This window comes from Camelus bactrianus, chromosome X (genome assembly GCF_048773025.1).
Source record: "Camelus bactrianus isolate YW-2024 breed Bactrian camel chromosome X, ASM4877302v1, whole genome shotgun sequence".
Taxonomy (NCBI): domain Eukaryota; kingdom Metazoa; phylum Chordata; class Mammalia; order Artiodactyla; family Camelidae; genus Camelus; species Camelus bactrianus.
In genome coordinates, this window is record NC_133575.1 from 104,318,808 (window position 1) to 104,340,483 (window position 21,676).

Here is a 21,676-nt window from a genome sequence, read left to right on the forward strand (position 1 = left end):
TGCTGCTCTGCGAGGGGCGGAGCTGAGCGGAGGGCATAAACGAAGAGGTGCAAGCGGCTCAATGGGGAAGCGGCGAGCAAGGGCGCCAGCGAATGAGCGCGGGCCGCGGGGCAGGGGCGGGGCCTGTGGAGGGTGCCGGGCGGGGCAGAGGGACCAGGGCCACTGGAGGCGGTGGTTAAAGGCGCTCAGCTCTGGGTACCTACCCCTCCGCAGGAGAGTTTTGTTTGTTTGTATTTCTTTTCCATCATGCTGTGCCCTTTGTTTTCTGTCGACCTTTCCTGTGCTTCAGCCTTCTGGGAACCAGCACTGCGGAAGGAGGCAGGGGTGTGAAAGCGAGGAGGCGGGTGGGTTGGAGAGGAAAACCACCCCAGATTTGGAGCCCCAAACACGTGGCACGCGAGGGATGCTCAGTAAAAGTTACTTCCCTTCAGAAGGTCTATGTAAGATAAAGATTTGCCCCCAAAGGGGTGTAGCGCGGCAGGAGTGTTTTGTCACGAAGAGAACCAGTTTACATTAGGGAAAAATGAAAGAAGACTAATAAAGGGAAGCTGACAACACAGGCCCATCTTCTCTGTCTCTGATCGGAATAAAATACACTCTTTCTCAGCTTTTCTTTGTCTTCATCCCCGAAAATGTAGACATTTTACATTGACCTCTTTCCACTCTGCTCTCCTTTGGCCAGCTCACCTATTCATTCCCACCGCTTTCAGCCATCGTCGGTATTAGTGATTCCAATCTGACATCTCTATCTCAAATGTCTCTCCTTAGCTCCAGACCTGCATTTCCAACTACCCGCTGATCATTTATTTTCTACCCTGTGGCACTTCAAACTTAATATGGCCAAAATGGAATTCATCCCTTTTCCCAAACTCCCCACTAACTCCTCCAGTGCCCCCTGACTGGTTGACACAGCGTTGTAAACTGCATATTACAAGGTAAATACAAAGTATAATCACCATTCTTTCCCCCTCAACCCTTTCAGAATTCTACGTTTTAGCTGCATCAATTTCCTTGGTCTCACTTGCTACTAGATACCTACCCTGACCACCCTTTTAAATGTGCAGTCTTCTCATTCCTGATCCCCCTCACCTGCTCTATTTTTATATCACCTTCTAACATACTCTATAATTTACCTATTTATTATGTTTGTTGTGTTGTTATTATTTACTTTCTCTCTCTTTCCCCAGGAATGTAAGTTCCAAGAGGACAGATTTCTGTCTATACCTAGAACATTGCCTGTCACATGATAGGCATTCAAAAAGTGTTCCCTGAATGAATGAGTGAACTATGGGAAAGAAAGGGGGAGGGATGTATCCCTGTTTGAAAGGATCGCTATAGAGTATCCTTCCATTATTTTGAACTGGGCTCAAAAATCCCTGTGGACTTGTACACACCCTTAAATTTTGATAACATTTTGACTGATGACAAACATTTTTCTGATATACTTGAGCTTCCTCAAAGGTGAAAAAAACTAGAAAATAAAGAAGGCGGCGAAGACTCATCAGAGTTCCTCAACTTCACCTATATGGTTTTTGCCCTGGATCCTGTTTTCCAGACATTTAATTATGGTCATTATTTTTCCCCTGGTTCTCTCCAATTTCTTCACCTCTAAGCCAAGAGTTGACATGGTACTTGATGAATGTCAAGTACAGCATATTGTATTCCTTACAAATGTACCTTCTTATAAACCTCACAATCAAGAAGAACCAGGAAATAAACTCTCTGTACTTGACAGGAAGGTGCTTCCTTCTCCACCCCGAAAGGTGGCAAGATAGAAGAGATAATTGATCAAAAAATTTTTAAATTTGTTTTGGCTTTGATAATGGTCAAATTGAAATTAGCCTTTTCAGGTACTCTATTAAATTACTTCATCTAATATTAATTTATCTAAAGCAGAAAATGATTAGGAGATTTCTTAGAGGAACTGAGATCTGGTGATTTCCTCTTAAAAAGATGAAGTTATAGAAAAAAGAGCCAGTAGGGAATCTGGTATTTGTATAAACCACCCATATATTATCCTAGTCTTCGAGGAAGTGACCTGTGTCCAGGCATTGAATTTTGTTTTTATCATTACACTCTTAAAATGCATTCCCCATTCTCTTCTTTTGAATCTCTTACCACATACTGAATGCAAGAGAAACTAGGCTAGTTTTGCATTTTCTAGAAATAGTTAACTCATATTCATAGAGTGGGATTTTAATTGCCTTATCTATAGATTCCAACCTGGAAGGAAGCCAAGATATTCATAGTCACAGTTACCAAGGACTGTATCATTCAAATAAGTACCTTGGGTCCACTCACACAGTGTTCTCTACTTTGGAGTTAATCCCAAAGGTGAAAGGTACAGCTAATGACAGCACTGTTTTCATAAGCTCTTAGAACAAAAGTCAAACCTCATGAGAAAGAGCATTTAAATTCCTAGGTGACCCCAGAAGTGCCTTTAGTTTTTCCAGAGAAACAGCCATTGTCCATATGCACAGTGGATAAATGATGTGGCTGTTATTAAAGGTGAGGATAACCATATCTAAAACGTTTCCTAAGGAGATGGAGATATTGTTTATGAAGACCCAGCACTGTTTCCCCAGGATAGCTGATTGCACAGAGGAAGCACTGTAATCTCAGAATTGTCTTCAAGTTAATTAACTTTGTTACATGCCACCCAACTGGAGGAGTAACTTCATACACCACTCATCCATGTATCCATTGCCCACAAAGATTCCCCCTCTGCATAGCACACTCTGTGTTTTCCTACCTAGTTCAAAAATCCACTTTCTCTAGAAATACATTCCTGACTATTATAGGTATCTGTGTGAGGTATCTGTCTACGGTAGGCACTAAAACTTTCTTCAAGCTATTTATTATAACCTCCCTGGATGACAAATTCTAGACGTTTACTGCCTGCTAGGTAAACTAGTGTTTTCAATATATATATTGAATTTGCATCCTCTGATTTTTTTTCCTTTACAAAAGCGGTGTGTGCTCACTAAGCTAAGTCTAAGAAATTCAAACAACAAAGCAATGTATTCCTCTTAAAGCATTAATTGGTACCTTGGTATATCAGGTTTTGAATCTTAGTAAACAGACTGTGGTTACTTGATTCATATCTTTAAGTTTGTTTTGTGGGAAGGTTTATACTACCATGGTCAAAAGCAGATGATCAAGAGTCAGACTGAGTTTATTTTTCATTGTATTATTTATTGTTTCTTCCAGTTTAATTGAGACATAATTGACATACAGCATGGTATAAGTTTAAGGTGTACAGCATAATGATTTGATTTATATAAATCATGAAATGATTATCATAAGTTTAGTGAATACCTGTAATCTCATATAGATACAAAATTAAAGAAATAGAAAAAATATTTTTCTTGCAATGAGAACTCTTAGGCTATGCTCAACAACTTTAACCTATAACACACAGCAGTGTTAATTATATTTATTATGTTGTACATTACATCCCTAGTACTTGTTTATCTTATAACTGAAAGTTTGTACATTTTGATAACCTTCATCTAATTCCCCCTCCCCCATCCCCCATCACTGGTAACCACAAATCTGATCTCTTTTTCTATGAGTTTATTTGTTTGTTTTTTAAGTATAATTGACCTACAACACTATGTTAGTTCCTGTTACACAACATAGTGATTTAGTGTTTCTATAAATTTCTAAATGATCACCACGATAAGTCTAGTTATGATATGTTACCATTCAAAAATATTAATAGTTATTGACTGTATTCCTCACACTGTATATTTCAGGCCCATGACTCGTTTATTTTGTAACTGGAAGTTTGTACCTCTTAATCTATATGTGTGATTATTTTAGGCTTCTGATATCTTAAGTTCAAACACATTTTAACAACCCTACATTTTTACTCCCCTCCCCCAATGTTTACTGTTTTGAGATCTTATTTTAGGTCTTTTTGTTTTATGTATCCCTTGTTATAGATGATTCTACTACATTTGTCTTTCAGCCTTCCTACTAGCTATATACATGGTTGATTAGTACTACCTTTGCTGTATATTTGCCTTTACCAATGTTTCTAGTTGTGACATTTCTTTTTTGCTTAGAGAAGTCCTTTTAATATTCCTTGTAAATATGATTAGGTGGTGCTGAACTCTTTTAGCTTTTGCTTGTCTGTAAAACTTTTGATCTCTCCATCAAATCCAAATGAAAGCCTTGCCAGGTAGAGTATTCTTGGTTGTAGGTTTTTCCCTTTCATCACTTTAAATATATTGTGCCACTCCCTTCTGTCCTGCGGAGTTTCTGCTAAAAAGTCGGATGATAACCTTATGGGAATTCCCTTGTACATAACTTGTTGCTTTTCCCTTGATGCTTTTAATATTCCCTCTTTATACTTTTTGCCACTTTAATTACAATGTATCTTGGTGTGATTCTCTTTGGGTTGATCTTGTTTGGGACTCTGTGCTTTCTGGACCTGGATGTCTGTTTCCTTTCCCAGGTCAGGGAAATTTTCAGCTACTATATCTTCAGATATGTTCTCAGCCCCTTTCTCTCTCTCTTCTCCTTCTGAGACCCCTGGAATATGAATGTTAGGATGCTTGATATTGTTCCAGAGGTCTCTTAAACTGTCCTCATTTCTTTTTAGCCTTTTTTTTTGTTTTTTCTGCTGAGTTTCAGTGATTTCCAGTACTCTATTTTCCAGCTCGCTGATCCATTCCTCTGTATCATCTAATCTACTGTTGATTCCTTCTAGTGTATTTTTCATTTCTCTTATTGTATTCTTCAGATGTGTTTGGTTCTTCTTTACATCTTCTCTGTTAAAAACTTCTAATTTCTCATTCTGTTCATCCAATCTTCTCCCAAGTTCTTTGAATGTCTTTACAATCATTACCTTCAACTCTTTATTGGGTAGATTGCCTATCTCCACTTCACTTAGTTCTTCTGGAGAACAAGTTTTTTTGTTCCTTTTTTTGGAACATGCTTCTTTGTCACATCATTGCCCCTAACTCACTGTTGTTATATTTATGTATCTGGTAGATTGGTTACATTTCCTGACCTTGGAAAGTGGCCTTTTCTAGAGATGTCCTGTGCATCCCAGCAGCACACTCCCCAACTCCCCTCTGGTTACCAGACCCATATGCTCTAGGGGCACCCCCTATGTGGGCTGCATGGGTCCTTCTATTGTGGTGGGCTGACTGCTGTAGATGGTCTGATAGGCATGGCTGGCCCCCAGTCTGATTGGTTGCCAGGCTCTACCTTGTGCAGAGGCTGCTGGCTACTGGTGAGTGGGGTCAGGTCATGAGGCTGTTGGCTGCAGAGCCCCATTGGGTCCCAGGGCTAGTTCTGGCCCACTGATAGGTAGAACCAGGTTCTGGGGTGGGTGGTTGGAGAGCTGAGGTTCCCAGATCTAGTGTTAGCCTGCTGGTGGGTGGGGCCTTTTCCTGACGAGGCTGGCTGTGGGGTCCAGGGTGTCCCAAAGCTGGCACTGGCCCACTGATGAGTGGGGCTGAATCCTGGGGTGGCTGGCTAAGTGTTCCAAGGCACCTCAAAGCTTGTGTTGGCCTGCTTGTGGGCAGGGCTGGGGCCCAGAGGCTCTCGGGGCCAGTGCCAGCTTACTGGTGGGCACAGCCTATTCCTGGGGTCTCTGGCTACAAGGCCTTAGGGGTCCCAAAGCTGGTGTCAGCCAGCTGATGGGTGAGGCCAGATCTTGGGGCCACTGGTTGAGGGGCCCAGGGTGTCTCAGAGCTGGTGTTAGCCTGCTGGTGAACAGGGCTGAGGCCCAGGGGTCCTGGGGCTGTGTTTGCCCACTGGTGAGTGGGGCGAGGTCCCAGGGGCTCCCAAGGTTGGTACCCACCCAATGGTAGGTGAAGGCGATCCCAGGGCTAGGGCTGGTCCGATGGTGAGTGGAGCCAGGTCCCAGGGTCTCTGGCTGCAGGGCCCTGGTAGGAGGGAGGCCAGGGGCTAGTGCCAGTGCAGTAGTGTGCAAGGCTGAGTCTGGGGCCCTTTGGTGATCAGGGCTGGGTCCTGGGGCGGCTGTGGGCTCGGGGGGTGTTAAGGCAGCAGGCCTGGGTGACTGCGTGACTGGGGCTAGGTCTCCTCTCAGCTAGTTACTTGGCTTGAGGTGTCCCAGTACTAGTGCCGTCAGGCTGGTGAGCAGGGGTGGGGCGAGGTCCCTGTGCTAATAAGCTAGAGGGAGGACTCCAAAATGGCACTTGCCAGCACCGGTGTCCACGTGGTAGAACGAGCTCCCAAACATGACTGCTGCCAGTGTCCATGTCCCCAGGTTGAGCTCCAGTTGCCTCCTGTCTCTCCAGGAGACACTCCATGAACAGCAGGTGGGTCTGATCCAGGTTCTTTTCAAATTACTGCTTCTGCCCTGGCTCCTGGAGCATGTGAGATTTTGAGTGCACCTTTTAAGAGTGGATCTCTATTTCCCACAACTGTCTGTGTCTCCCAAAATTAAGCCAGCTGGCCTTCAAAGCCTAATGTTCCTGGGCCTCATCTTCCTGGTGCAGGATCCCAGGATGGGGAGCCTGATGCAGGGCTCAGACCCATTTCTCTTTGGGGAGAACCTCTGCAATTGTAATTATCCTCCCTTTTGTGGGCTTCCCACCCAGGGGTGTGGGTCTTGACTACACTGCATCTCTGCCCTCCTACCTGTCCTTTCGTGGTTCCTTCTTTATATCTTTAGTTGTACAAGATCTTTTCTGCTAGTCCTCCAGTCTTTCTCGTCAATAGTTGCTCCATAAATAGTTGTAATTTTGGTTTGCCCCTGGGAGGAGTTGAGCTCAGGGTCTCCCTACTTCACCATCTTGGCCACTTTCCCCTAGAATCAGATTGGGTTTAAACCCTGGCTTCTCCTTTACTACCTCTGGAAGATTGGACAAGTTATTTCACTTCACTTTGCCTCAGTTTCCTCATCTGTAAAGTGGGAATAATAGTACTTACCTGATGAGATTGTTGTCAGGATTGAGTGGGATGATGCATATGAATTGTTTAAAATAATGTCAAACACAGGGAGCACTCAATAAATGTTAGCCATTATTATTGTTGTTGTTGTTGCTGCTGTTGACTCTTCTAGCTATTTTTCCAGACTGAAGAGGTTCTTTATCCCTTTCGTCTTTCCTAAAACATCAGTTGGTTCTCTCTTTTGATTATTTTAATTGCTATTCTCTGGACTGTTTCCAGACCCGCTAATATTTCTCATGGGGTTTCATTACTACATCTGCACAAAGTATCCTAGGTTACTTGTCTGAGGTTAATGTGATTATTCACTTCAAACAGCCTTGACACTGAAAATGACACCAAAAATCTTAGTTGCTTTTTTAGCACTTTGGGCTGGTATGTTCAGGAAATAAACTGAAAACTCCAACATAACTATATTGGGTTTTAACTGATAGGTGTCACCTCTTATTTCTTCTACACTTTGAATATAGGCATTCTCTATACTACTGCCCGAGGACTGGCTCTCTTTCCACTCCCTCTTCTTTGGAGAACACATGACTCCCATAGCTTCAATATTGTGCATACAGCTCCCAAATCTATCACTAGTCCTGACTTCACACCTGAACTCCAGACCGCAGCTTCTAACTGCCCATTTTGATACCTCCACTTGGATAGCCCACCAGGCCCTTAAATCCAACTTGTCCAGAGCTGAGCTCTACCTCCTTACTCCCATTTTAATGCTATTAGCAGTCCTATGTTTTCCAGTTATCCAAGGTCAAAACCTTGGAGTCATCTTTCAATCCTTCTTCCTTAAGCACCCAATCCACCCACCCAATCTGTTGCCAAAAACAAGTTAATCCTACCCCTGCCTTTGCTTTCGCATCCAACCTTCCATTTCCATTCCTACTGCATCTGATGAATTAAGGCCTCATTACTTTTCAGCAAGACTACTTTTCCAACTTTTTAACTCGCCTTCTCTATTGCCCATCTCTCTGCAGTGCATCTATCCCCCTTTCAGCTGCCAAATTAATACTGGAGAGGTTTTGATCAGGGAAATGAATGAGCTAAAATTTTCTGCAGCATAAAGGCCTTCTACAATACGGCCTCAAGTTAGCTTTTCAGCCTTTCCCCCAACGAATTAGTTCAGTGTTTATCACGCACCTCCAAAGAACCAAGGACTGCACTCAACATTGGACTAAAAAATGTCAAAAGTATTCTTAGTTGTGATACAGGAAAAAATGGGGCATGAAAGGATAACCATATCTCAGGTCTCGTTCAGGTCCCTGGGATTCGTCCCACCAAGTGAGGGCCCTTGGCCTCACACAGGAAAGAATTCAAGAGCAAACCATAGTTGAGTAAAAGTAGATTTTTCAGAGAGCTGCACAATCCATAGACCAAGTGTAGGCCATCTCAGAAGGCCAGAGAGGCCTTGAGGCAGAGGGTGGGGGGGGGGTGGGACAGTTGAGGTAAAAGTAGATACTCCATAAAGACAGTGTCAGCTGTCTCAGAAGGCGAGGCGACCACAGGTATGGGGTGGTTAGTTTTTATGGGCTTGGTAATTTCATACTCTAACAAGTGGGAGGATTATTCCAACTACTTTGGGGAAGGGGCAGGGATTCCCAGGAACTGGGCCACCGCCCTCTTTTTGACCTTTCATGGTCAGTCTCAGTACTGTCATGGCACCTGTGGGAGTGTCATTTCTCATGCTGATATATTACAATGAGTATATAATAAAGCTCAAGGTCTACTGGAAGTCAAATCTCCCACCATCTTCGGCCTCCTCTGCCATCTTGGTGCTAGTTGCTGTGTCATTCCCTTTAATGGCTGTGCCCTGCCCCCTTCCCTCCTGTCTTAGTTGCAGGTTGTACCAAAAGAGGCAGCAGGCCGGGTTTGGCTGGCTGACTGGCAGATGGGAGCATAGAGCTTGTAGATGACTCTTGAGAAGCTCATGTCTGAAGGGGAGGAGAGAAATCATTTGATAGTAGAGGTGGGTATGGATAAGGGGCTGTTTCTTAGAAGAGACCTGAAAGTGGTTCTAGAGAACAGAAGGGGAGTGTGAAGATGGTGGAGGGAAATGGTTGTTGGAGTGGATCCCAGAAGAGGCAGGAAGGAGGTGGGGGAATGCAGAGTGCAGACGGAAGCGTAAGCTTTATAAGGGAGGAAGGAACACCTTTTTCATGGAGGATGGAGGGAAGAAAGAAAGGATGGGATACTGAAGGAGATCGCGAGGTGAGGAAGGTGAGATCTTGAGGATCTTGATTTTCCCAGTAAAAAAGCAGGCAAGGCTCAAATTCCAGGTGACTTACTAGTAAGAGTGTGAGCATCAAAGGCAGGAGGCGGGGCTGAGGGGGAGGGTAAGGGTAGACCTCCGGAGTGGAGGGTGAAGAGGCTGTAAACCAGATACCCAAGCTCAAGCTCTCAGTGAATGTGTGAGAGTGACCAGAAAGTCACTAGAGGACAAGGAAAGGAGAGGGTGTTAGAGCTTCAGTGAAGGGCAGAGCAGTAAGGAGCTTGGAATGACAATCAATGGGGTGTGAGTGGAGTGCCAGCTCCTCCTTCAGGCCACATGACAGGACGTGAGTTGTGTGCCTGTGTGTGTAGGACAGTGGGGTGGTGAGGAAATAAGCAGCCTCCACTTGAAACAGCTTCTGAGCATTTGATGTGCTGGGCAAGATTTAGGTACCGGGAAAAGGAGGAGATGGAGGGGGCACCAATGCAGCAACTGAGAGGGTTGGGTGATTTGTCCCTAACAGAAGGCGTTCCAGAAGCATGTGACAGGACTGTCAGGGGGAGCAGTAGTCAGAGAAGCTGGAGGGCGTGAGTCACAGAGGGCTGTGTTAGGTGGAGAGAGAAGCACATTCCAAGGTTAGCCAAAGGCTCACGGGGGTTGGCCAGCTCAGTAGAGTTATTGCTATCCCGAGTCCTCCTGGAACTCTGCTATAAAGATATAAAGTTGCTGGGGGTGGAGTCAGGTAAACAGGTAGAGTCTGGAGCTTGAAGACATTTGCTAACTGTGGTCAGGCAAGCAATCTGTGTCTTGTTGTTTTTTTTATTTTCCCAAGTGTCTCCAAACACTTAGAGAATGAAAAATGGTTTTGTGGCAGGGCAAAATAGCCTTGGACTGGGTGGTTAGGCTTGAGTAAGCAGGACTACTCACTCGCTAGGCCCTCTGGGGAGACAGAGCTAGATCTGGGGAGGGGGCAGTGGGGGGACCGGGAAGGACTGTCATGTGGTCTCTTGCCTCTACAAAGCCTAGCCCTGTGTGAACAGGGCACTGTGGTCAGGCTGGAGGCAGGGGACAGGGGACAGGCAGACCCAGGTACTAAGAGGAGAGAATGGGCCCACAGTCTTGGGACAGCTCCTGACCCGACAGGAGCACGATTCCAGCACTTTTTTTTTAGCTCACCATCCTCACACAAGTTAATGAACTGGTTAGAAGGAGTGAACCCATACTGTGGCAGCTTGGAGTTGCCTGAGTGTTATTTCTCTTAGCAAGGAGGTTATGAGGCCATGAGAGGAAAACGTTTGAGAATCATGACTTGTAGGCAGAATGATAGGAATTGGATTGATAGCTAGATGGTATGAAAATATTGAGAAAGAATACGTGTTGATGGGGGCAAAATGAGCTCATTTAAAAACGTTTTCAGTTTCTGAGATTGGTAAAAGCCTTGACAGCATTTGCTCCATATCCAACAGGTAGAGGCCTGAAGGGAGGGTGGCAGGCAGGTCAGGGCTTGGGGTTTGGAGTTCCTTCATCAGGAGGTAGACAAGAAACTGTCTAGAGAAAGTCTAGCGAAAACAAAAAGCCCACACAGATTAGTGAGTGATCAGAGAAGAATCAAGAAAGTAGGAATCCACCATTTTCAAAGAGGTGAGAACTATGAAAATACTGGAGCGGGAGGTTGAGAGGCTGAGAATAGGGAAAATACTCTTTGAAGAAGAGAGATGAGAGATGGTGTCAACGGTGGCTTGCGAGCTGGGGAAATATGCTTTAAGACATCAAGGAAAAGGTGCAAGTGGAGGAGAAACCCACCACCCCACAAAAAATTTCTTCGGGGAGGGAGGAGAGTGCTTGGAGTACGGGTAAATTTGAGCACAAACCGACTGAATCTTTGCGACATTGAGTTTATCTGTAAGAGATGACTTACATCAAGTGTTTACGTGTGAAGAAAACCAAACATACGGACATACATAATCCTTGCCTTTGAGTCAATTATTTATGAACTACTACCGCGCTGTTATTTTTTTCCCAATGAGGACAGAACAAGGAGAATCCGATTTAAATTAGAGATGGAGATTTAGGCCTCTCCCGAGGGGACAACTTCTTATCCTGTTAAGAGACACTGGGGGACAATATTGAGATGGGTTATGAGAGATCGATTTCCCCCGAGAGCCCTAAGAATAGGGTCAAAGTAGAGCGCAATCTGCCTCTGCTTTGATTACGCTGAGCCCAGGTTTCTTTTCCAGAAGGGAGTGGGCTAGATTCGACGGCCTTTCATTCCCTGGCGGTGGGACCTAGGGGGAGCTGGTGCAATGGGGTACAGAAGGCCAAAGGGATGGTGCCGAGCGAGCAGGGAGAGTTGCGTCTCCTTTAAGAGCGGCGGTGGCGGCGGCGGCGGCGGCGGCGGCGGCGCCGCGCTCTCCGACGGCTTCCCTGGGGCCCCGCCCCTTTCCCGTGAGCCCTCGGGGAGTGGTCCGACCGCGGGCGGCTGCGGGTGAGGAGCGGGGCGGGGGGCGGGGGGAGTCATGGCTCGGCGCGGCTGGCTGCGGGCGCCCCTCCGCCGCGGCGTCGGCGGCGGCGGGCCCCGGGCCCGCGGGCTCACGCGGCCGCTCTGGTTGCTCCTCGCAGTGGGCGTCTTTGGCTGGGCCGGGGCTTCGGACGGCGCTGGCGAAGCAGCGAGAGCCATGGACGAGGAGATCGTGTCCGAGAAGCAAGCCGAGGAGAGCCACCGGCAGGACAGCGCCAACCTGCTCATCTTCATCCTGCTGCTCACGCTCACCATTCTCACGATCTGGCTCTTCAAGCACCGCCGGGCCCGCTTCCTGCACGAAACCGGCCTGGCTATGATTTATGGCAAGTGCCTCAACCCCGTGTCCGCCCCGGCTCTCCCCCTTTCTCTGCCCGCCGGCTGCTTCGCCTCCTCTCCTGGCTCTGCTCGGCCTACGTTCGGCTCCCCTTCGAATTCCTTCCATTTTCCGTCTCGCCTTTCTCTTCCACCCCCGTTTCTCTTCCACCCCCGTTTCTCTTCCTCGCCCCCTTTTTTTCTGCTACGCCCCACGCTTCTCTGCCTCACCCCATTTACTCCTCAACCTCGCCCCTCATTTTCTCTGCCTCGCGCCCCCCTTTCCTTTGCCAGTCCACACCTTTTTTCTCCGACCCCACCCCCTTTTTCTTCGTGTGCACCCCCACCCCCCCGCCGCCTCTGCCTACCCGAGCTCGAGACCTGGGACTGAGGATGGGAAGGGAGTGGGTGCGGTGTCTGGGATTGGGCTGGGAACTGGGGGAGGGGAAGACAGCATAGCTAGCCATTTCTCTGGGGTGTCAGTTTCTTTAAGGTCTGTTGAAGCTGCAGTAGTATCTCTACTGCTCAGAATCTGGCATTCTTCTGGAGCCAGAGTCCACCTTTCCCCATCACTGAGCTATTGCTACGCCCTGTCCTTTGGAGGTTGAGAATGAAAAGCCGACTCCCGTGTAGCCCAAGTAAAAACCTGAACGCGAAAGAAGCTAAAGCAGGCTTAGGGCATTTTTTAATGACGTCCTGATTTATTGTACTATGCTTGTAATATTTGATATGGATACGCAGGGCTGACCCTTCTAATTCACGCCGTTCCGAGGTGAGGACAAGGAAGAGTTAAAGATCATCCAGCACTATGTTGTACTATAGGATGATCAGGACAGTTCAGCCAAACAGTAATTAGGAACACCACGCATATGCAGTATTATGGGTGACTTGGTGGTGGCAGTGATTACTGACAGATCGTTGAGTAAATGGCTTCAGTCCTTGTGCCTCTGTGCTTCCTTTTTGAGGTTTCTTATTTATCTTTATTTTTTGGTCATGGTGAGAGAAGGGCAGATCAAACCATGGACTCAGAGGCATTTTGGTCTGTGCTGGGGCCTCATGAAAGGAAAAGATGCACATTGCTGACTGTCTTAATCTCAGATGACTGGGAGGACATATATGGCCGGAGAGATGAGGGCAGACAGTCCTTTCTGTGCAGTACATGAGTGAAGATTATCTTCATCTGGAACAGGCTTAAACTGATGAGCTTGTTAAGCTTTGTTTCTCAGACTTGCAGATAGGTGGGAGAAGCCTTGGCAGAAAAAGACATTTCTCCACGCACCCCCTCCCCCAACCTCCACCCCTTTCCAGTAAATACGGACTTCTGGAATCTGCAGCTCAAGGGTAGCATAGCAAGGAAAGGTAATTGTGGGCATCAGGAAAATGCATGAACTCAGGCTTATTTTTCATTTGTAAGGTAATAAAATTCTAAACCTGTGTGCAAAATATCTCTGCTCCCTGGGAGTCTTAGTTTTTAGACTTATTAGGTGGTTTTCATTATTTTATGTTTTTTGCATTCTATTTGCAGCACTCCTGAAGCTAAATTGGCCAGATAAGCTGTACATCTCTATATAATATCTCTGCATAATAGTGTATGATTTATTTACTATCCTCAACAAACATTTGCTACTCAGCCTACTGTGTTATGCACAGAAAATACAAAGAAATATATGATCCCCGCCTTCAAGGAACTTATCCTTCTTGGGTAGACAGGGCATATGAAGAAAATAAAGGCATCTTAAATCCCATTAAATGCCAAGTGAGTATTACGGTGTTAAAATAAGGAACCGATCACAGAAACCTCTTTCCTATAGAGAGATGGTGTGATGAAGTGGTTAAAGATATAAGGCTTTATACCAGAGGTCTGCAGATTTTTTCTGTAAAGGGCCAGATGGTAAATATTGTCAGCTCCATGGATCACATCAATCTCGGTGTTGTGAAAATGTGTTGCGTTTTCTTATTTTTTTCTGTTTACAAACCTTGAAAAATGTAAAAGCCATTCTTAGCTCTTGGGCCATACAAAAACAGACTGCCACTGTCATTTTCCAACCCCCACCTTAAAGTCAGCCCCAGGTTCCTGTCCCACTGTGCCAGTAGCTCTGTGTGACCTTAGGCAAGTCCCTTACCCTCTTATCCTGTCATCTACAAATTAGGAACAATGATAGTAGAATTATTGTGAGGAAGAAATGTTTTTAATTTAGTTCCTGACCTCTAAGTAAATGCTCAGTAAATGAGAGCTGCGGTACTACTATTATTGCTGTTAACACTGCATTTTCTCAGGTTAGGCTCAGAATAGTTCTTTTAATTGCTCAGTCTTGTACGTTAAGAGACAGACATAGTATTTTTTATAAAAATCAAGGAGGGACTTAGAATTAGCTCTGAAAATATTTGCTCTTTGGTAGTTGATATCATTAACCTCTTCTAACTCTTGAAAGGTGGGATAACTGATTGCATTTCTTGACATTTCTAAGTTAATGAAAAGTGATGGAGTACTTTGGTGTTGGTATTTTGTGAAGGAAAAACAAGGGCATCTCTTGTGGAATATACACTGAAAGAGTGTTGTCTGGGAAACAAATTGGGTTGATTTGCCACTACTTGGCATTCTTTAGCCTGTGCCATTTTCTCAGTATGGGCTGGGGCGGAGGGTGTGGTGGAACAGCCTCCTGACTGACTCTGAAGTCCAGTTTGAGAATAGATGGGATTGGGTCAAAGTATTTTCAATGCCATGGAAATTGACATTTTCTAATCCTAATTACCACCTGCCATTTACCTTTTCTTACGACTCTTGTACCATTGTAATTATTATGTTAATATATTATTTTAAGACCTCTATTTTTCAGCTTGACTCCCAGACGGAAAGGCTTGTTACTCTAGGAATGTCCAGACCCCCCAGATTCAGCCCACTGATGATTTTATTTCTGTGATGTCGGCTTAGCTACCTAAATCCCAGAAAAATGCTACTTAAAATAAGCCTCTCCTTTATCTTTTTGAGAAGCAAGAGTCAAAAAAAGGGAGATTATCCTCTTAAAAAAAATCAGTAAACCTAATTACCTCCCCCTCCTGCCAAAATAAAAAAATAATTAAGTAATATAATAATAAATCAATATTTTTTAAAAGAATTTATTTTTTAAAAAGGGAGATTAAATTGCCAATGTGGTCAGTTTCTAGATTGTAATATAGCCTAATTGCTCCAGTTACAAACACAATGTCAGAGCACCCAAGTGTTCTGTTCATTGGGCTGGCTTGCTTAAGAAGCTTAAAAGTGAGTCACCATTAGTAAGTCTGAAAAGTGATCACTCACTGCAGTGTGCTTACAGATGGTATAAAAAGCAAAAGACAGGAAAGTAATATTTATTATGCCTTAAACTACAGCATCTAGAGTCCTAGGTTTAATTAATGTGATTCATCAATAAATATTTATTAAATGTCTTTGATGTATGAGCTATAGTGGGAAACACAGATGTGAGCCATCATCCCTGCCCACAAAACACTTAACAATTGAGTGACTTATTAGGTTGTGTTTACTGAGCATTATAATGTGTTAGATACAGCTAGGTGTTCTACAAATATCATTTCATTTAAACCTCATAACAACCCTGTGAGATGGGTAATATCTTTGCCATTTTACAGATGAGGAAATTGGCGCACAGAGAGGTTAAATGATCTGCCTGAAGTCACATAACTTGGAAATATTAAGGCAGGTTTCAAACACAGCCTGCCTGAGGAGCCCCATTGTCTTAGTCCCCTAACCATGTTACCTTATGTTGGAGAGAGAAAACCTATCTGTAAAGACAACAGGTTAGTATTATCATCACTACATATGAGGAAACTGAGGTTCAGTGAGAGGTTATCTACCCTAGGACCAGAGACTAGACTTTGATGCAGCTGGAATTCATGTATCTGTCTGACTTCCAAACTTGTGCTTTTTCTCCTACCCTCTACTGCACTAGATTTCATAAGATCAAATATGAAGGAGTTAATACTTACAGTTATAGGGGTTTTGGAGGTGGGTTGTGAGGGAAGGCTCTGAGAGAAAGGAGACCTAAACCACCAGAGAACAAGTTAGTGGTGATACGAGAGCAAGGAGGTGATTAGAAAATTATGGAGGCTTTGGAAATAGAAAACCCAGATTTCAATTCTGGTGTTGTCACTTAATGCCAAATAATGTTGGGCAAGTCATTTATCCCCATTTTATAGATGAGAAAATTATGACTGAGAGATTTATAATAATTGAATTAGCTTTTAAGACAATCTAACAGCATTCTTTTTTTTAATTGAAGTACAGTCAGTTATGTCAATTTCTGGTGTACAGCACAATGGCCCAGTCGTGCATATGCGTACATATATTTGTTCTCATATTCTTTTTCATTATAGGTTATTACAAGATATTGAACATAGTTCCCTGTACTATACGGAAGAAACTTTTAAAATCTATTTTTATATATAGTGGCTAACATTTGCAAATCTCAAACTCCCAAATTTATCCCTTCCCACCCCCTTACCCCAGTAACCATAAGATTGTTTACTATGTCTGCAAGTCTGTTTCTTGTAACAATATTCTTCAAGAAGTAAATAAATGTTATATACACACACATATATGTATATATATGTGTATGTGTGTGTGTATATATGCATACACAATATGTAAATATACTTTTTAACCTGTAGAAATATCAATTTTGGCCACACTTAATACCCCAGTGATGTTCCTTCCATTTTTGACTATCAGAGGCTTCCAGTGTGATAAGCGGGAAGAATGTGCTGAGCTCTATTAGAAAACCACTTTTTACTGTGAGGCTCATATAGTGGTGGGGCCTTGGGTGATCCTGAGTTCTCTGTCCCTGGGAGGGTCTCCAGCACAAGAGGGTCAGGAATGAATAGGAGGGGTGAGACTTCTCTGTTTTGTGAAAGATATCTCTTTGTGGTTTGTACTCTTTGTTGCCTGTTAGTGGTAATTTTAAATTCCATGATATCAATATTTTTGTGCTTCTGTCTATGTGGGAGGCTAGAATTTTCTGCCTTATTCCCTTAACAAAGCACTCCTTTTGTGTACTTTCTCTTTACTGAGAATTGCTTTAACTCCGTGATTAGGATTTGACCTTTCACAGAACGCAAGTTAACTTGATCTGTCAGCTTTATCAGAGAAATTCCAATTTTTCAGCTGTCTGATGCTGCAGTAAAAGTATCTTAATTTTTTCCAAACTAAGTAATTATTCTCCTTGCTGGTGTTTTAACTGCCAAGGTGTGTGTTTCAAATTTGTCCAAGAGCTGAGCCCTCCCTAGGGCATCCAATGATATTTCAGCATCGGCTCGGGGTACAGTAGAGCTAGTGGGTATTCTTCCTTACACAGTTGGGTTTGGGGGCATGGAAATAATTTATGCTATTATTACTATTTGTAGTAGCTTAACTGTGATTTTTACACATAAATGTAAGGGGATAACTTAGTACTGAGCCTCTTAATTGGGAGGTTTTGTGGGATAGTAGAGAAAAGAGCTATTTCTCTATCATATAAGCAAGGTGACTGTGGATCTATAGCCTTTTCTCTCCCAGGTTATGTCTCTCAAACACAGTTGATACTGAGATACCACTTTTAATTTTGTTTTTTGGGGTGAGATATTTTCAAAGTGTATCTTTCACTTATTATTTTTTAAATTTTAAATAAATTTATACCTCCTTTACTCATTTCTCCCACCTCCCATCGCTGTCCCCCTGCCTCTGGCAACCACTAATCTGTTCTCTGTATCTATTGAGCTTGCTTTTTTTTTTTTAGATTCCACATATAAGAGAGAGAATATGGTATTTGTCTTTCTCTGTCTGACTTATTTCACTTAGTATAATGCCCTCAAGTTCCATCTGTGTTGTTTCAAATGGCAAGATTTCATTTTTTATGTGTAAATAATATTCCATTGTGTATATATACCACATCTTCTTATCTGTTCATCCATAAATGGACACTTAGGTTGTTTCCATGCCTTAGCTATTGTAAATAATGCTGCAGTGAACTTGGGGGTGCATATATCTTTTTGAGTTAAGGTTTTCATTTTCCTTAGGTAAATATCCAAAAATGAAATGGCTGGATTATATATAGTAGTTCTATTTTTAATTTTTTGGGAGCATCTATACTGTTTTCCATAGCGGCTCCACCAATTTACATTCGCACCAACAGTGCACCAAGGGTTCCCTTTCCCAGCATTCTCACCAACACTTGCTATTTTATGTCTTTTTGATAATTGCCATTCTTACAGGTGTGAAGTGATATCTCACTGTGGTTTTGATTTGCATTTCCCTGATGATTAGTAATGTCGAGCATCTTTTAATGTACCATTGGCCATCTGCATGTCTTCTTTGGAAAAATGTCTATTCAGATCCTCTGCCCATTTTGTAATCAGATTGTTTATTGTACTGTTGAGTCGTAGAGGTTCTTTCATATTTTGGATATTAGCCCCTTATCAGGTATATGATTTGGAAATATTCTATCTTTCATTTGTTTTGTCTGAACCTTTGTTAAAACTTTCTAGAGTTAACATCATTATACTGTTTACCAGTTACTCACTGCTGCTCACTTTAAAAAAAGTATGTGTGACTCTAAGTTGACCAGTAGTCTCCTTCATCGCTGCTTCCTTTTCCTTCCCAGCCAGCTACCTCTCTTACACTCTCCATTTCTGCTTTATCACTTCCCACTCTGGCCTGGCTTCTGCCCCCACCGCTCCACTGAAACTGCTCTTACCAAGGTCACCTATGACCTTGTTGCCAAACCCAATGGACACTTCTTAATGCCCATCTTCCTTGACTTTGCTGCAGCATTTGCTAGTTTTCATCACTTCCTCCTCTCTTCTTCCTACTCCTGTGGCTTTTCTTTCTTAGACTCTTTCATCATCTCCTTCTCCCCTACCAACCCTTTAATTTTGGCATAAAACTCTGGGCATATATATCCATAGCCCTCTTTCCACTTTATTTTCTCCCTAGGTAATCTTATCTGCACCTGGCTTCAACTATCTTACGATTGCCAAGTGTATATCTCCACTTGGGACTCCCTTCTTCCTTGAGCTCCAGATCCCACATACTCAACTGTGTGTGTGTCATGGGTACATCACACTCAACATATCCAGAACGGAACTGCGCGTTTCCCCCTGTCATTCTGTTCCCTGTCTCACTGACTGACCCTCCTACCCACCTGATTGCCCAGGCCAGTTTACCTGCCTAGTTGCCAAGTCAGTTTAGGTTCCTCTTAGTTTTTCATCTCCCTCCCTGTCTACTCAGTCACCAAATCCTTCTACAAGATAATACGTTCTAAAAAACCCCCTTTCTCCCTATCTACTCTCTTAGATCCGACCCTGCACTCTTAGTGCCTGAATGACTGCACTGGCCTTCTCTCTGGCCTTTGTGAACCTCTGTAGTCTAGGCCAGTCTTTCTAAAATAGAAATCTGATGTCGAGCCGCTGCTTCTAACCTTTATATGGCTTCCCTTTGTTTTCAGGGTAAAGTCTGAACTCCCTTCCCCAACATGCAAAGTCTTTTATGATTCAGCTCCTGCCAGGCTTTCATACCTCAACTCTTGCTGCTCTATCTATATCCCAGCCATACAGAACTAGTTATGAGTCCCTAAACGGGCTGTGTTTTCTTACTCTTCCTTGATTGGATATGTATTACTAGTCTTCCTACCTGGAAAACCATTTTCTTTTACTTTGTTACTTGCTTAGTTGACACCTCTGGAAAGACTTTCCGAAAGTCCCACTCCCTTGGGCTTGCTTAGATACATGTTTTCTGTTTTCATCTGTGAACCCCGGATGCCTACTTAGCGTAGTAGTCCATTCACATATGTTAAAAGAAGGGCTGACTGGTTACAGTGAAAGGAGATGGGGAGGTGAAATGTAACTAAGAGTAGAGTTAAGGAAAGTTCCAGACGTTTGAGTTCAATTTGCAGTTGAGGTCTATCTATACAATAGAACAATATTTGACCATAAAAAGGAATGAAGTTCTGATACATGCTACAGCATGAAAAGCCCTGAAAACATGCTAAGTAAAAGAAGGCAGACATAAAAGGTCACATAGGATTCTGTTTATATGAAATGTCCAGAATGGACAAATCTATATAGAGAAAAAGTAGATTAGTGGTTGCCAGGGGATGGGAGTTGGGGTGGGGGAAATGGAGAGTGACTCCTAATAGATCTATGGTTTCTTTTTGAAACAATGAAACTGTTTTGGAATTGGATAGTAGTGATCAATATACAAGTTTGTGACTATACTAAAAACCACTGAACTGTACAGTTTAAAAGGGTAAACTTTGTGGTATGTGAATTATATCTCAACAAATTCATTGTGAAACATTTTGATCAATGTAGGCTTATAGTACCTAGAACATTATGAATATTTAAATATCAACAAGTAAAATTCTAGCAATATGTTGATATAGTGTCAGAGTCACGACTTCTATTCCATGTTTTGATTTTGAAACATATATTTTTAAATTAAAATCTGACCTTTTAGTATTAGGGGAACTCAGTCAATCTACAAACATCATTGACTTTCCAATTTGTAAAATGTGTATTATTTGGCCAGCCATGTGCTTGAGGAATAACTTGAGAAATGCGTGTGTTTAACAGTCTTGTGACTTGATGGATGGATGGATGTGGTAAACACATTTGTAATGTGATTACACTGTCAGGTTGGGACGGCTTGGAACATATTTTGTGTATAGATGTTTTGAAAGTGTTCCCTCATTTTGTTACCTTCCTAATCACTTATATCTTGACCTAGGAATGCAATGATATGTGTTGTTACCCTAGGAAATGTTTTTCTCTCCTGTCCCACTGGATTGTATGAATATTGCACTCTTAGATTTGTGAATTTAGTAATACTTTAAAATTTAACTGCATTTGGTCTAAAAATGAATTACTCTAAAGGTATATGTGGGGTATAAAAGAAATAGTCTCTGTCTAAAAGAAGAGCTTATATTCTTTTATTATTTCCAGGTCTTTTGGTGGGCCTTGTGCTTCGATACGGCATTCATGTTCCAAGTGATGTAAATAATGTGACCCTGAGTTGTGAAGTACAGTCAAGCCCAACTACCTTATTGGTAAATGTTAGTGGGAAATTTTACGAATATACACTGAAAGGAGAGATTAGTTCACATGAACTCAATAACGTTCAAGATAATGAAATGCTTAGAAAGGTAAGTTCATCATTAAAGGGAATCTTTGGACTTTTTTTTTAAAGTACAGAATAGCAGCAAATTGATTCAGGAGGAAAAGACTGAATTTTTAATAATATTTAGAATAATCTGTCTTCAACCTCAATTAAGGAACGTAATGCAATGCTAAGGAAATTGACATGTCTGTAGTTTCATTTTCTGATTGAGGCCAAGTACTATAACCCTTTTTGTTTTACTCTGTGATATTTACAATTGTAATAAATGGTGACCAGTATTGAGTTAAGCTGAATTTATAAGTGTTTCTTCCAATTTGCTTGTGGCCCTTGGAGTTTTATCGTACTTCAGCACTTTTGAGTTTATTTGATAATACCTAAAATATTCCATTAATATTTTTTGAATTCTTTCTTGTCTTGATTGTGTTCTATACTGAGCACAATTTAATCTTTCTCTGACTCACTATCTAGCACAACTTCAGGGGCCTCTGTCTGAGTATCAGTTATTGTACCACACTGTGCATGAAGCTTGATGTTGGTTAGGTTGCAGTCTTACTGGCTC

At 42.9% G+C, this 21,676-nt stretch overlaps 1 protein-coding gene across 1 annotated transcript in view; it reads left to right on the forward strand.

The window, feature by feature from the left end:
• Nucleotides 1–11,637: 11,637 nt before the first annotated feature.
• The window catches only part of SLC9A6 (solute carrier family 9 member A6), a 50,588-nt gene continuing 40,549 nt past the window's right edge, over nt 11,638–21,676 (forward strand). Inside the window, exons 1-2 of the mRNA XM_010952510.3 lie at nt 11,638–11,983; nt 20,943–21,142. Of these exons, the coding sequence (XP_010950812.2) occupies nt 11,656–11,983; nt 20,943–21,142 (528 nt within the window). The 5' untranslated portion in view covers nt 11,638–11,655. The remainder of the gene's footprint in view (nt 11,984–20,942; nt 21,143–21,676) is intronic.